The sequence below is a fragment of the Camponotus floridanus genome, unplaced genomic scaffold (assembly GCF_003227725.1).
Source record: "Camponotus floridanus strain SB8 unplaced genomic scaffold, Cflo_v7.5 scaffold176, whole genome shotgun sequence".
In the NCBI taxonomy this organism is placed as follows: Eukaryota; Metazoa; Arthropoda; class Insecta; order Hymenoptera; family Formicidae; genus Camponotus; species Camponotus floridanus.
Window position 1 is genome coordinate 301,480 of NW_020229299.1, and position 14,811 is coordinate 316,290.

At 28.9% G+C, this 14,811-nt stretch overlaps 1 protein-coding gene across 1 annotated transcript; it reads left to right on the forward strand.

Annotated features, from left to right (window-relative positions):
• The first annotated feature begins 9,719 nt into the window (after window positions 1-9,719).
• On the forward strand, window positions 9,720-14,296 carry LOC112637534. The gene is made up of 10 exons (XM_025407440.1): window positions 9,720-9,741; window positions 9,819-10,023; window positions 10,225-10,413; window positions 12,456-12,578; window positions 12,657-12,773; window positions 12,928-13,023; window positions 13,133-13,371; window positions 13,844-14,003; window positions 14,088-14,188; window positions 14,267-14,296. Exons 1-10 carry the CDS (start codon window positions 9,724-9,726, stop codon window positions 14,294-14,296), a joined length of 1,278 nt encoding a protein of 425 aa, XP_025263225.1. The 5' UTR covers window positions 9,720-9,723.
• The last annotated feature ends 515 nt before the right edge of the window (window positions 14,297-14,811 follow it).

Here is a 14,811-nt window from a genome sequence, read left to right on the forward strand (position 1 = left end):
ATCCAAGTAGCAAAGTGACATCAAAATGACGTATGCTTGTTACCTGGAATAGAATCAATATTTTCATATATTTATTTTCATATAAATCTGCTTATTTTGTTAGATCAATTTTGAATCAATATAACATTTCTGAATTTTGTGTTTTTTTTTTTGTTTATACCTTTTGCTTTAATAATTATATATTTAACCTATTACATATTTTTACACAACAAATACTAATTATTAACTTTTTTTATTTTATTATTAGCTATGACATTTATTGCAGTTGAATTTATAACTAATGACGATGATCCTGTAATGGGTATAGCCCATAGTGCTTGGCTATTAACAGCTCAAAATAAAGTTTGGTGGCCCCCCTATAAATCAGGTTGCAGAATAAATAAAGCTTTACTAAAATCCGAAATACCAGATGAAGAGAAGTGGGAATTGTGTGCAATAAAACGAATACTTTTTAAACATGGTTTGTTATAAAATTTTTGCTAGTTTTCTTTTTAATATTTGCATACTTTTTAAAATTAATTTTTAATTACTTATACGTTTTATTAATATTTATTATATTTTTTTAGATGATTTGGATAGAGCAAACAAAAAGCTGCAAAAAATAGAAAATAATAATGATACTGAAGCACCATCTTCATCGGAAATAGAAAGCAAACGAAAAAGAAAGCCTAATAAGCGATATCAAACAAGTGAAGATGAAGAGGTTTCATCAAATTTGTCTCGACCTGACAAAATTTTTCGATTTAAAAAAAGAACGAATGATGTAAGATCAAACGATATAGTTTGTTTCGCATCATCTTCAAATTCATTCGAAAACATCGAAACTGAAAATCTTTCTCATTCAACTTTAAATTCTGAAACAGGTTTGCATACATACTAGTACACTGTACATTATATATAATCCCAAAAATCAAATATTAATCAATTAATTTTAATAAATAAATTTACAATATTTTTATTGCATTGGGGCACACTTTTGAGATTTAACAATTGTTTTTTTAGATTCTAATACAAATGGAAAGGCAAACCATGCTAAGTTAGGTTTGTATTAATAATTTTATTATGAGAGATGTCACATATAAATATATAAAAATATAATATAAAAATATAACATTCTAATGTTTTGTAGATCAAATTTACTACCAGATCTTTAAACTCCAAGAGCAAGTAAAAGAAGTTGTTGGGCTATTAAAACAATCACAAATTTTGGGCATATGTACTCTTCCCGATGATATTCCTGTAGAATTTCCATTAAAAACCACCAACGAAGTTCAAACATTGGAAAATTATTTGAATATCCGTAGCAATCAAAACACTTTCGTATGATTTTTTCTTAATTTTGATATAAAAATTAGAAAAAATACTGTATATTGTTATATTCTATATATATTAATATATGCTATATACTTTGTTAGGCCTCTTTTTTATCTACTTTGGGTGGAAGTAATATAACATCACAAACCAACAAAATTTTACGTTACATATTAACAAATGAATTGGCATGTAAATACAACTTTGCCGGACAGAAGCAAAATAATAAAATTGCTTTCTCTAGTCTTATGTTAAAGTCTGTGATAATTAGTAAGTAACCTTTTTAAAGTGGTAATTAATTGCATATACTATATTTAATGTTTAATATTATTCAATGTTTAATATTTTATAGGTGCAGTACAAGTAAAGTTAACATTCGCTACAACAAATGACATAGAGAATGCAATAAAAGTGTGGCTTAAACATGCAAAGCAGCGCTTGGAAGATGAAAGGAAAAAACAGATTCGCTAAGCAAGTTAAAGTTTTTTAATATACTACATTTTTCAAATTTTTAATATATTTTTTCCTTTTATAATTTTAATAATATGCCAAAGTTCCGTAAACAAAAAGAATTTGTTGTTCGTCGACAACAATGTAGAAGGGCTAAAAATGCATTTATTAAAGAAATAAATCAACATGTTGAATATAGTGATTTAAATGTTTCTGATAATAGTGATACAGATAACAATGTTTCTGTTGTGGAAAATGTTAATTTTCAATCACTTCTGTCTGAAAAAAGTTTAGTTTGTAATGAAAATATAAATGAACCGATCAGAAACGATTTATCAAATAGTAACGATAATGTCAATAATGATAATATTGATAATATTAATAATTATAATAATGATAATATTAATGATATTAATAATGATAATATTAGTAATAGCAATAATAGTGATGATCTGAAATTAAAGCTAACACATTGGGCTACTGTTAAACATAATATTAGTCGATCAGCTCTTACAGATTTGCTTCATATATTAGTATCATATCACCCTGAACTTCCATTAGACAGTCGTACATTACTAGAAACTCCAGTTTCTACTGAAATAATATCTTTAAATACAGGTGAATTTTGTTACATTGGTTTAGAAAATGCACTAAAAAAAGTTTTGAGATATATAAATTGCCAATTATTTCAAAAATTAGAAATTTGTTTTAATGTAGACGGAATTCCATTATTTAAAAGTTCGAAAGAACAGCTGTGGCCTATTTTAGGTCAAATTAAAAATTTTGAATGTAGACCGTTTGTTGTAGCTCTATTTTCTGGAAAATCAAAACCAAAACCAATTAATCAATATTTTAATAATTTTGTGATCGAATTGAATAATTTACTACAAAATGGATTTTGTTTTAATGGAAAATTTTTTGAAATTAAAGTGCATAGTTTTGTCTGCGACGCACCAGCACGTGCATTTTTAAAATGCATTAAATCACATACAGGATATTCTTGTTGTGAGAAATGTACTGAGGGTGGTCAATATTATAAAAATAAAATAGTTTTATTGAATACCAATGCTCAAAAGCGCACAAATGAATTGTTTCGGAAACAAGACGACATTGAACATCATTTAGGTGAAACCCCCTTATTAAAATTACCCATTGATTTAATTAAATGTTTTCCCATTGACTATATGCATAACATTTGTTTAGGTATTATGAGAAAATTGTTAAATACGTGGCTTAAAGGTCCCTTACATGTTCGATTATCACAATGTAGTGTAAACATTATTTCTGATCGACTAATTAATTTAAAAATTTATATGCCAAGTGAATTCAACCGTAAACCACGATCATTAGACGAGCTAGCAAATTGGAAAGCCACGGAATTTAGATCGTTTTTATTATATGTAGGACCTTTTGTACTACGAAATGTATTAGATACTGCTGTTTATGAAAATTTTTTGTTAATTCACTTTTTAGTATCTATATTATTATCAGATATTCATATAAAAAATTTTGGAATTCCTTTTGTACAAAATATGATCAATATTTTTATTAAACATTGTAAAAATTTATATGGTTTAGAATTCCTTGTTTATAATGTTCACATTGTGTCTCATATATGTGATGATGTTAATGTTTTTGGACCTTTGGATAAATTTTCAGCATTTGCTTTTGAGTCATATTTAGGTCAACTTAAAAAATTGGTAAAATCCCCCAAAAACATTCTTCAACAAATTCATCGTCGTCTTGCCGAAATAAATTTACCTATTGATAATTTTACTCAAAATAATATAGAAAGATTAAAATATGAACATGTATTAGGTCCTTTGATAAATTCAAATCATTATAATTGGAAGAAACAATTTAAAAAATTATGTTTTAACAATATAACTTTAACAATTTATTCATATAATAATTCAGATTGTTATTGTAGCTTTTTTCATGGAAATGCAGTGGTTCAAATACATAATATAGTTGTTACAACAAAAGGTCGAATTTATATTATAGGAAAACAATTTCTTGAATATCAAGATTTGTATTCTTATCCATGTCAGTCTTCTGATTTGAACATTTTTATCGTCAAAAATTTATCTACTTTTAAACTTTGGTCAATTAATAATTTCTTTAATAAATGCATTGTTTACCCTTTTAATAATATTTCTTTTGTATCGTTACCAATAATTCATAGTTTTAGTAATTAAATAAAAATTAAATTAAATTATAAAAATGGTACAAAAACATTTTGTATAAATTAAGAAATTATAAAAATAGTACAAACATTTTTTGTATTAATACTTTTATTTTGTTATTATAATAAGTTTAAACTTTTTATTTCTGTTTTCTATCCATAGCAAATAATGTTTTGTTTTTATAGTTTTTTGTATAAATAATATGTATGTGTCATTTTATGTTTCTGTTTTTTTTTGGAAAATGTATTCTAAACATACAAAATTTGTACTAATTTAAGTAAATTATTTAATACATTTAAAAATGTTACTATAATATATATATTTTATTGCTCAATAAAATGTATTTTATAATATTTATAATAAAATATTATAATTTTATATGTAATTTTGTGGTTTCTCATTTTTTTTAATCCATCACGTTATTAAAATGTCATTAAAACGTCACTAAAAAAAGTCAAAAAAACGTCACGGAATCACGTTTCTTAAACGTTTTGAAATGTCGTCATCGGTCTGTGACATTAGTCCGTCTTTTTTAGGTCATTTTAACGTCATTACATAACGTCATTTTTGGTCAGTCTCTGACCAATTTCTAACGTCATTTTGACGTGTGTCTGCTAGCTGGGAATATTCTGCACTTAGATATGACATCCTAAAGTATTGTCTTCTCTGATGTAAAAAACGAAATAGCAGTATAAATATTCCCAATTTAAACACATCTATAATATAAGATTATTGCTTCCACAATCACTGCAAGTTAATGAAGGAGCGTTGATTACTCCATTACAGATCACAAGAGTCTATTAGCGGAGACTGTAATATTGAACTCTCGCTTAAAAGCGAGAGTTCAATATTAGTTCTCATGTTTTATAATGGATTTCTTCTTGACATTGCATACAAGCTTTCAGATGGATCTTTCGGATGGTTTACAAATTAGTATTCATCTATACTATATCCTGCAAAAAACAAAATGAATATATCATTAACAGACATCAGAACATTAAGACAATACATTAATGTAATTGTCATTATCATAATTTAGTTTTTCTTTTTTAGATTGAATAAGTAAGAGAACACAATTTTTAAGAAAACATACAATATTATGTAGTTATAGAGTTATCTTAGCATTGATATGAATTGTGCAGACACAAAAATACATTAATTACTGTGTCAAAATCTTACTGTAAATAAAATGAATGATTAATAAATTACTTATTAAAATGTTTTAATTAATTAGTTTTTTAAATTTATGTTGTGTATGCGTACTTATTATAAATTATGAAAATATTACAAAAATACTCACTTCTGTGATCATAATATGTCTTATTACATATAGCCAAGAATTTGCTCCACATTATTAAAGTACTCAAGCATTTTCACTGAAAGAATTCTGAGTCAATGTCCTTCATAAAAACTGAAAATTTGGAAATCTAACAAATATAAGCTTAATATTACAAATATGTTAATGACAAAAGATAGATGAGATAAAAATACGCGAGGTTAGGATATATGTCATATGTGCAGTAGATAAATGTTAAACAGAAAACCTTCGGGCGCATTCACATCTTGGTAGAAAAATGAAAAGCAGGAAAGCAGAAACCAATGAGAACTCACACTAGTGGTCACAATTTCTACTTTATGCGTCGTCTACAATGAGATCTTAAGGAGACTTAAGGCGTAAGATTTAAGAAATTGACCAATCACAGTCGAGTATTAAGAGAATACTCGACTGTGATTGGTCAATTTCTTAAGTCTTACGCTTTAATGCGTCGTCTACAATGAGATTTTAAGAAGACTTAAGGCGTATTCAAGTGGATAATCCGCTCAAAAACGATACTAGAAATCTATGTGAAAATTTCATGAACTTTCAAGACATATTACTTTTTTCATTTTTGATAAGTGAATATCTTGGACATTAATAAAAGTATATAAATACACTCGGCCATAAGAATAATTTTATTTTTATTTGCATTTTATTTTTAATATACATAAAAAATAGGCTATCTCCCATTTATCCGTTTAATTTCAAATAATCTGTTCCATATTCTGAATCCCAACAAGCGATCCAGATTATTAAACAAATTATTTTAAATTAAATCAGTTTATTAAATTAAACTGACTAAAAGACCGTCTACAATTAAAATAATATCGGTGGAGTGGACGGTGGAGTAAGGCGTAAGACTAGGAGTAATGCGAAATGAAAAAGAACCATTCGCTTACGCCTTACTCCACCGTCCACTCCACCAATATTACTTCCATCGTGGATGGTCCTTAAAAGAAAAAATAAACTTCGGACCGTGTTAGTATCAGTTCTTTATATATACTTTATGACGAAAAATTGAATACGAGTTAGCTAATTTAATGCAGCGCCGCATACCCGCTAAACATGTAACTTTCTGGTAACGTCACATTTCGACTGTAATTAAGCAAATTTGAAACGTTTACATGTAACGGTAATAAAAGGTTCCGTAAACGTCTGAAATTAACGTTTTATTAGTGTCAGTTCGTAGAACGTACCAGAAACGTTGCTTTTCCGCATTTAATTTGTCAATTCGGAACGTCACAAATGAAATATTTTGTAAAGTTCAAGTAACATTTCATATGAAACGTTTTCTTTGCGACTTTATAAACGTTGCTTCAATGCTAGCATTTACTATGTTTCTAAAACATTCATTTCGCTACGTACTTTAAACGTTTCATTCAAAACGTAAACTTTGAAAAACATTTCATTTCGCATTAACGTTATAAATGCGACATTATTAAAAGATTTAATTTTGCAGCCTCGTAAAGTCAACTCGCAATTTATCGTTGATAAATGGTCATAACTTTTTAACAAATTGCAATTTTGCAACAAATAAGTCTCAAAATATTACTCCTATTATTATAATTGTTTGATTGCGACCACTGGCGGCCTCCGCGTATCAGAAAGTAAAGGACATACTGATGAACGCGGCAAATGTCGCTACAAGCGGTTGCCACTCACCGTTTTGCTTTCTTGTTTCGCGCGTTATGATTGGTCGCTTGAGTTGCGACAAGGCGCGTGTATCGAGCAGTCGGGGGACTTACTGCGTAGTGTGCAAACGTGTTGTGTTACAATCTTCTCGTATAATTAATTGTGTGCCGGTTGGTTTGTGCATTAATAAAGTTTTCAAGTATATAATAGCGTTTTCGACGTGATCGAATTCAAAACCTGGCTAACCTGGGTTGGATTCGGTCGTCAAAAACGCAATAATTCTGACATTATATTGCCCTCCCGCAAGGACGCTTCCTGCATAATTAACGCCCGGATAAGCGTATATTTCTTACAAAAAAGATCTATGACATCGCACACTCAGACTCCTGTTGCTGAGGGGAATCAACATCAGCTACATAAGGTAAGTAACAAACTTATTTATAACCTATACTAACCTAAAAAATAATTAATATTTAACGTTTTAGAAAACTTATTGTTCCAAGTGCACACTCGCGCGAGCGAATTAGTAGAAAAAAATATGGGAAAAATAAATAAATGTTTTGTGTCCAAAAGACATATGCGTCGAATAGTCAGAAAAGAATTATTAGAAACTTTGTTGGTAAATCACAAATTAATTAAAATAAATGATAAATCACAAACTAAAACTGCATTCCAGTCAGCAATGCAAAAAGGAAATAAAAATGAAATAAATATTGAACAATTTGCACATACCGAAAATCAGTGTACTGCAGCATTTCCAACAGAAATAGATGAGGAAGAATCTATAAGATATATTGAAACGCTCGTCGATGATGATTTTCAATTACATAAATGTAACATAGGATTTGACGATAAAGTTTCATCTGTGACTGAAGAGTTTGCACTTGATGCCACTAAACAATGGGTTCTGAAATATAGACATTTATTAAGCCAACGGGCCATTAACGATATGTTGCAAATTTTACGAGTGCCATATCCAAAGTTTCCTGCAGACTCGCGTATTCTTTTAAAAACACCAAATTCGTGCCCCTATGAAATAATTAATATGCCCCCCGGTTTCTACTGTCACATCGGTATAGAGAATACAATTCGTAGACTCATCAATGACAGTATTAATATGCACAATTTCTTATTTCAAAATTCAGAACCAATGTTACCCATTAGTATAAACATAGACGGATTACCTATTTCAAACAGTTCAAAAAGTCAATTTTGGCCAATTTTGATTTCTCTAGATGTAGATTCAGTTAGTCAAAATGCGTCAAAACCTTTTGTAGCTGGAATTTACCACGGGCACACAAAACCAGCTGATGTTAATCAATTTTTAAGTGAATTTATTACAGAATTTAAACATTTGCAAGATAATGGATTTAACATATGCAATAAAACTGTTAAAATAAAGGCCAGTAAATTACTTTGCGATGCTCCTGCTAAATCATTCGTTTTATGTACGAAAGGTCACACGGGATTTTACAGTTGCACAAAATGTACTCAAAGTGGTACCTTTATTAATAACCGACTAGCTTTCCCAGATATCAATGTAGACTTACGAACTGATGCAAGTTTTAAAAACAAATTAGATGATGAATTTCATAAAGGTACAACTCCTCTTGAAAATATTAACATCGGGTTAGTTTCGCAAATACCCCTTGATGGTATGCATCTGGTATTTCTCGGTGTAATGAAAAAACTGATAACGTTTTGGGTACGAGGACCAAAAAACATTCGCTTCACTGACGATGAGAAAAAAGCCATTAACGATCAAATATTATTTTTAAAGAATTATGTACCTAAAGATTTTGGCCGCTTACCAAGAAGCTTAGATGACATAGAGTACTTTAAAGCTGCTGAACTAAGACAATTGTTGTTGTACATTGGACCGATCGTTTTACAAAATATGAGAAACAAGAACATGTATACACATTTTATGACATTATCATGCGCTATTCGCATTTTATGTAGTCCTGCATTATATTCAGTTTATAATGATTATGCTTTGCAACTTATTTTGTTCAAAAATATTCAGTTCTTTATGGTCCTGAGTTCATCAATCACAACGTACACGGCCTCATTCATTTACCTGCAGACTGCTTGTTGCACGGTCCACTTGATACATTTAGTTGTTTCAAATATGAAAATTTTCTGTACGAAATAAAACGAAAAATTAAAACAACAAAACACCCCTTACAACAAATTTGTAACAGACTAAAGGAAGAAGAGCAGAAAAAGAAACAGGACGACAAGACTTATCCGATTTTACATCAACAAAGTAAAGTGCAAATTATTGATAAGGAAAGATGTATATTCTACAAAAAAGTGGATATTGGAAAGTATGAATTCAGCACAGAAAATAAAGAAAATTGCGTCATGCTTAGAGACAAGGCTGTACTATGCGTAGACGGTATTTTCCAAAACACTAACACACTGGAAATGTTCATAACGGGAAGAAAGTTTACAGAATCAACAACGTTTTTTAAGTCACCCTGATCTTCTGAACTATTTAATGTAGAACAGGTGCAAAATATTTCTGAAGATACGTATACTGTTAATATTAACGAAATTCAAGCAAAATGTGTAAAATTTCCGCACGAAAATAAGTTTATAATTATGCCATTAATTCATACACAATAATAACAAATATTTAATAGTAGTAATATTTAATAACAGTAATTAATAATAATATTTAATAATTAATTAATAATTACACAAAGAATCTCTGCCATTTAATTTTAATTAATATATAATACATCAATATAAAACCAGTAAATAAATTATACTTTGAATTTAAATATAAATTTTAATATAAAATTGAGTTAATATAATTATATGGTATACAATAAGAAGGTACTTTCACATTTTGCATTTACTTATTCTGATATTTTTATTTATTTTTATTACAAATAAAATTTGTGTTATTTCAGTTTATTTGGTCTGTAGTCGAATTTGCGGAGAATTTCGAAGAATCGACTGCAGTAGAAGTCGTCCCGACAACATGGGTAACAATTTTAAACAACGAAATTACATGCAAATGGCCTGGGAAAAACATCCGCAGGGCAATCAACAAACGAACAGCCCCATTAAGTTCTTGGGAAACTTGGAATATAAGAAACATCTTTTTCCAAACTGGTAATCTTTATTGTAATTAATATTACTATTTTTATTTCAAAATACTTGTAAATATATGTAACGATATGTATATACATATATATATATATATATATATATATATATATATATGTATATACACATCTGTCAATCAAAATTATTCATATATATATATATATATATATATATATATATATATATATGAATAATTTTGATTGACAGATGAATATCAGACTGCCGTAGATTTCGCAAAAAGAAAAACAAAAACTGATACAGATACGTCAGTGCCAGAAACTGGCCGAAGCAAAAGGAGAGTAAAAAAGAAGAGCCAAAATGATTACACAAGCGACTTCAGCGATAATTCCCAAAATCATAGAATGACACCACCTCCGATGCTGTCTACCGTATTTGGTACGTTAGTAGTGCATTATTAATAGAACTAAATTAAGCAGTGCATTACGTTACCAATAGAACTGAATTCAGGAATTTAATTTTAATTTGTAAAGGGATACGAGTGGATATAATTTGACCACGTTCGAAATGGCCACGGGTAAATTTGACCACGTTCGAAATGGCCACGTTCGAAACGGCCACGTTCGGAATGGCCACGGAATGTTGGAAGCACTATCCCCTTACACACGCACTCACACACACACACACACACACACACACATACGGGGGGGTGCAAGGGGGGCCTTCGGCACCCCTCCCGCACCCACCCCTCGCTTCGCGTGAAAAGTTGTATGGCCGTTTCGAACGCGTGGCCGTTTCGAACGTGGCCATTTCGAACGTGGTCAAATTTACCCGTGGCCATTTCGGACGCTCCCAAGGAATACAGTCAGGATTTTTCATATTTTTTATTTGCACATTTTATTATATAGACACACTTTACCATGCCATAATACAGGGTGGTTCATTTTAATCTAGCCAGGCGAATATTTTCAACGCTGTTGAGTTTAGAGAAAAATGTTTCAGACAAAAGTTATAGGGTTCGAAGGGGGACATAAGATGGTACCATTGGTTTGACTTTGAAGAGTTATTTGAAGATCACATGAAGGTCACTTTCAATTTCTTAAATGGAACCTACATTTTCTCATTACATATTCTTGTAGCTTATCTCGAGAGCTTTCCAAAACACTATAATAAAAAATTTTTTTATTGAGTACTTTTCGAGTTATGAGGCTTGAAATCATTTCTTAATTTTACCTTAATATAAACCATAAAATATCTAGTAAAATATTCATTTTTTGATTATCTTACCTTAATGCTTTTATGTAGAAATTAATGAGAGGAATCAATTAGTGTAAAGAAAACATACAGTTGTTTTTAAGAAAAAATATGTAATTTGCAATTAACAATTACATATTTTTTCTTAAAAACAACTGTATGTTTTCTTTGCACCAATTGATTTCTCTCATTATTTTCTACATGAAAGCATTAAGGTAAAATAATCAAAAAATGAATATTTTACTAGATATTTTATGGTTTGTGTAAAATTAAGAAATGATTTTAAGACCTCATAACTCGAAAAGTACTCAATAAAAAAATATTTTATTATAGTGTTTTGGAAAGCTCTCGAGATAAGCTACAAGAATATGTAATAAGAAAATGTAGATTCCGTTTAAGAAATTGAAAGTGACCTTCATGTGATCTTCAAATAACTCTTCAAAGTCAAACCAATAGTATCATCTTATGTGCCCCTTCGAACCCTACAACTTTTGTTTGAAACATTTTTCTCTAAACTCAACAGCGTTGGAAATATTCGCCTGGCTAGATTAAAATGAAACACCCTGTATATAGTCACAAACAATTTTGAATTTTTAAACCACTGAAAACATTTAGAAAAATGAAAATATGCCGTTTATAACCACGAATATCGATTCCGGCTAACTGCACAATTTTATACATTTTCACTTCACAATTTTTTCCAACACTTCTGGCTATGTAATGATGCAAACATAAGCCATTACAAATTTGTAGACACTTTAAAGTACTTAAAAAATAAAAGTATTTAACAAAAATTTAAAAAATCGACATTATCTAAACACCTGTAACTTAATTTTAGAAATTTGATCTTTAAAATTGTTCGCGAATCACGAGTTTCAATCATTCCATTTTGATCTGCATAAGCAGAGATGATTGAGCGAAAAGTAATAAGAATTAATACACACTGTTATTTCTTGTAACATATTACGGTTTTAAAAATAGTAAGTTAAATTTTTTAAATATATAAATAAGAAAGTAAAAATGTATAATATAAATTCCTATATGAAATAAAAATAATATAAATATTATATTTTTTGTAATCAAGTAATTCTAATTTTGTTAAGTGTTGGTTAAAAATACATTTACGTAATACATAAATAGCCTCTATTCAGTCTTACAAGTGAATACAGAAGTGAATATTTTTGCAACGATTAGATGAGTCTTTTTGCTAAATATTTATCTTTCAGATCCTGCAATCGAACGTAGACAATCAAGTGAAGTTCTACAGACTACAAGAAATCTGCCAGCAGATATTGACAACATTTTTCCAACCGTCAATAAAAAAATAAATAGTAATATAGGTGATATAGGTTAGTATTTTTTTAATGTTTATAAATAGAAATGTTAATGTTTTGTCCTGAGTACTTATTAATTTCATATTTATTTAGACTCAAACAATAACGATAATAAAGAAAATCAGATAGATCAAACGGATGATATAGGGGTTATGAATCGTAACAATAATATAAACAATACTGTAGATCTTGAAACCTACCCAACGGAGGGTATGTAAACGTATATATATGTATATTTAACATTCACATACACGTATTTATTGGTCGTAGTATATCTACGATAAATAACAAATACTATTTTAATATATCAAGATTTACTTTCCGAAGTTATATTTTTATAACATAAAATATTTTAATTCAACAGATTTAGGTCCGCAAAATATTGCTGGAAACGCATCTCCAATTCCGATAAGAAATAACTTATTCGCAGGAAACGTAATCTTTGAAGATTTTCCATCAGGTATCAATATATATATTTATTGTTATTTTATTACTTAAACAACTACACAATACAACAGCAACAATAATAACAATAAGGTATGTAATAATATTTAATTGTAATTTTACAGATAGCCAGAATATAATTAAGATTTTAGAGAACACGATAGAGATTAAAAAGCTATTAAGACAACAAAATGAATTTGTTGAGCAATTAAAACAAAAAAACGACGAATCAGTAATATTTGCAGCAGCAGGTGCAAGATATAATAATTTTTCGACTATCCCTACAAAACCATTTAAAAAGCACCGAAAATTACTGCAGTATGACACTTCATTGAAGAATGATGAAGATGGAAAAAAACAACTGGTAATAGTATATACACTACCCGTCAATGATTCGCCCCCCTAGGAAATAGAGACGGCGCTATAGATTTTTTATAGTTTATCTATAGCGTCGTCTTTATTTCCTAGCAGGAATGGGAACGAATCATTGACGGATAGTGTACATTCCCCACTTACTTATTTATACAATTAAAATATAATTGCATCGTATATTCAATTAGACATGTAAATTAAAAAAGATTGAAAAAATGTAAATAGCTTGTATGATGTCGATACTCAGAGAATTGTGCGGCCGAAAATACTTTTAACATAATTGAATATTTTAACTTAATTTTACTGTACATATATACTGATATATGTACAGTAAAATTATTTACAATTTTCTATTACATATTAATCTCTCGAAAGTATGTATATTGAAATATGTAATGTTTCGACATTATTCATATATGAAAAATTTAATATGTCGTTATAATTGTAATAATTATATGCTTCAGGAAACATTTTTCTATTTGCTTGGAGGAGACTCACCTCAGGATCAAATAAAACATAGCTTGGAAAAAATGTTTTCCAATAAATTGGCTATGAAATGTTCATGGAAAGGCCAGAAAGGAAACTTTGCCATAAATTCACTTCTGCTAATAGATATCATAAAAAGTAAGACTTTCTGCATTGACCTAACTTGAAACAAAATTATATAAATCAATTTATTAAACTTTAATTTTTTCTTGCGTTTTATAGAGGCTGCTCGAAAGCATTATCCGATGTTAACGGATAGACAATTTTTAAATCATGTTTCCGCCTGGTTTAAATATGCCAAAACACGTCATGATAGAGAGAAGGTACTTTTTTCATTCTATTTAAATGAATTACTATTTTTATACAGCTGAATTGATTTTGTGTCTTTTTTCTTGTCTTAGGCAAAAGCACTTAGAAATCAGATCGGATAATTCAGTTTTAAAGAAATGTACATGAACTCATATATGGCGTTCAGCCGATCCTGCAAATGCACTAATAGTGCAATATTAAAATAATAATATTTATGTTATAAATATTAGAAATATTTTAAAAATACATGTTATAAATATATAATATATCTTATATAATTGATGTTTTGTATTTTTTTAATTTTATCACAAAATATTGTTGTATGTATATGAAAATAAATGTAATTAATATGCGAATAATTTTTGTTTTTCATTGATCGTATTATTACGCATGTAACGAATGTATAAAGCCTAGTCTACAATGAGTCATTAATCGTTAATTTGCAAATGCCATCTCTTATGCACTCGAGTGTCCTAAGTCGTAAGTCATAAGAGATGGCATTTGCAAATTAACGATTAATGACTCATTGTAGACTGCGCCTTATACATTCGTTACAAAAACGTTGCAAATTAACCATAAAGCGGAAAATAAATTCCTGGAACGTTGTATAAAAAACGTTGTATAAACATTGTTTTTG

Coding starts and splice junctions, on each gene's coding strand:
- LOC112637534 (XM_025407440.1), top strand. Junction 12,579..12,656: donor TAGTAATATAGGTGATATAG/GTTAGTATTTTT, acceptor ATATTTATTTAG/ACTCAAACAATAACGATAAT. Junction 12,774..12,927: donor TGAAACCTACCCAACGGAGG/GTATGTAAACGT, acceptor TTAATTCAACAG/ATTTAGGTCCGCAAAATATT.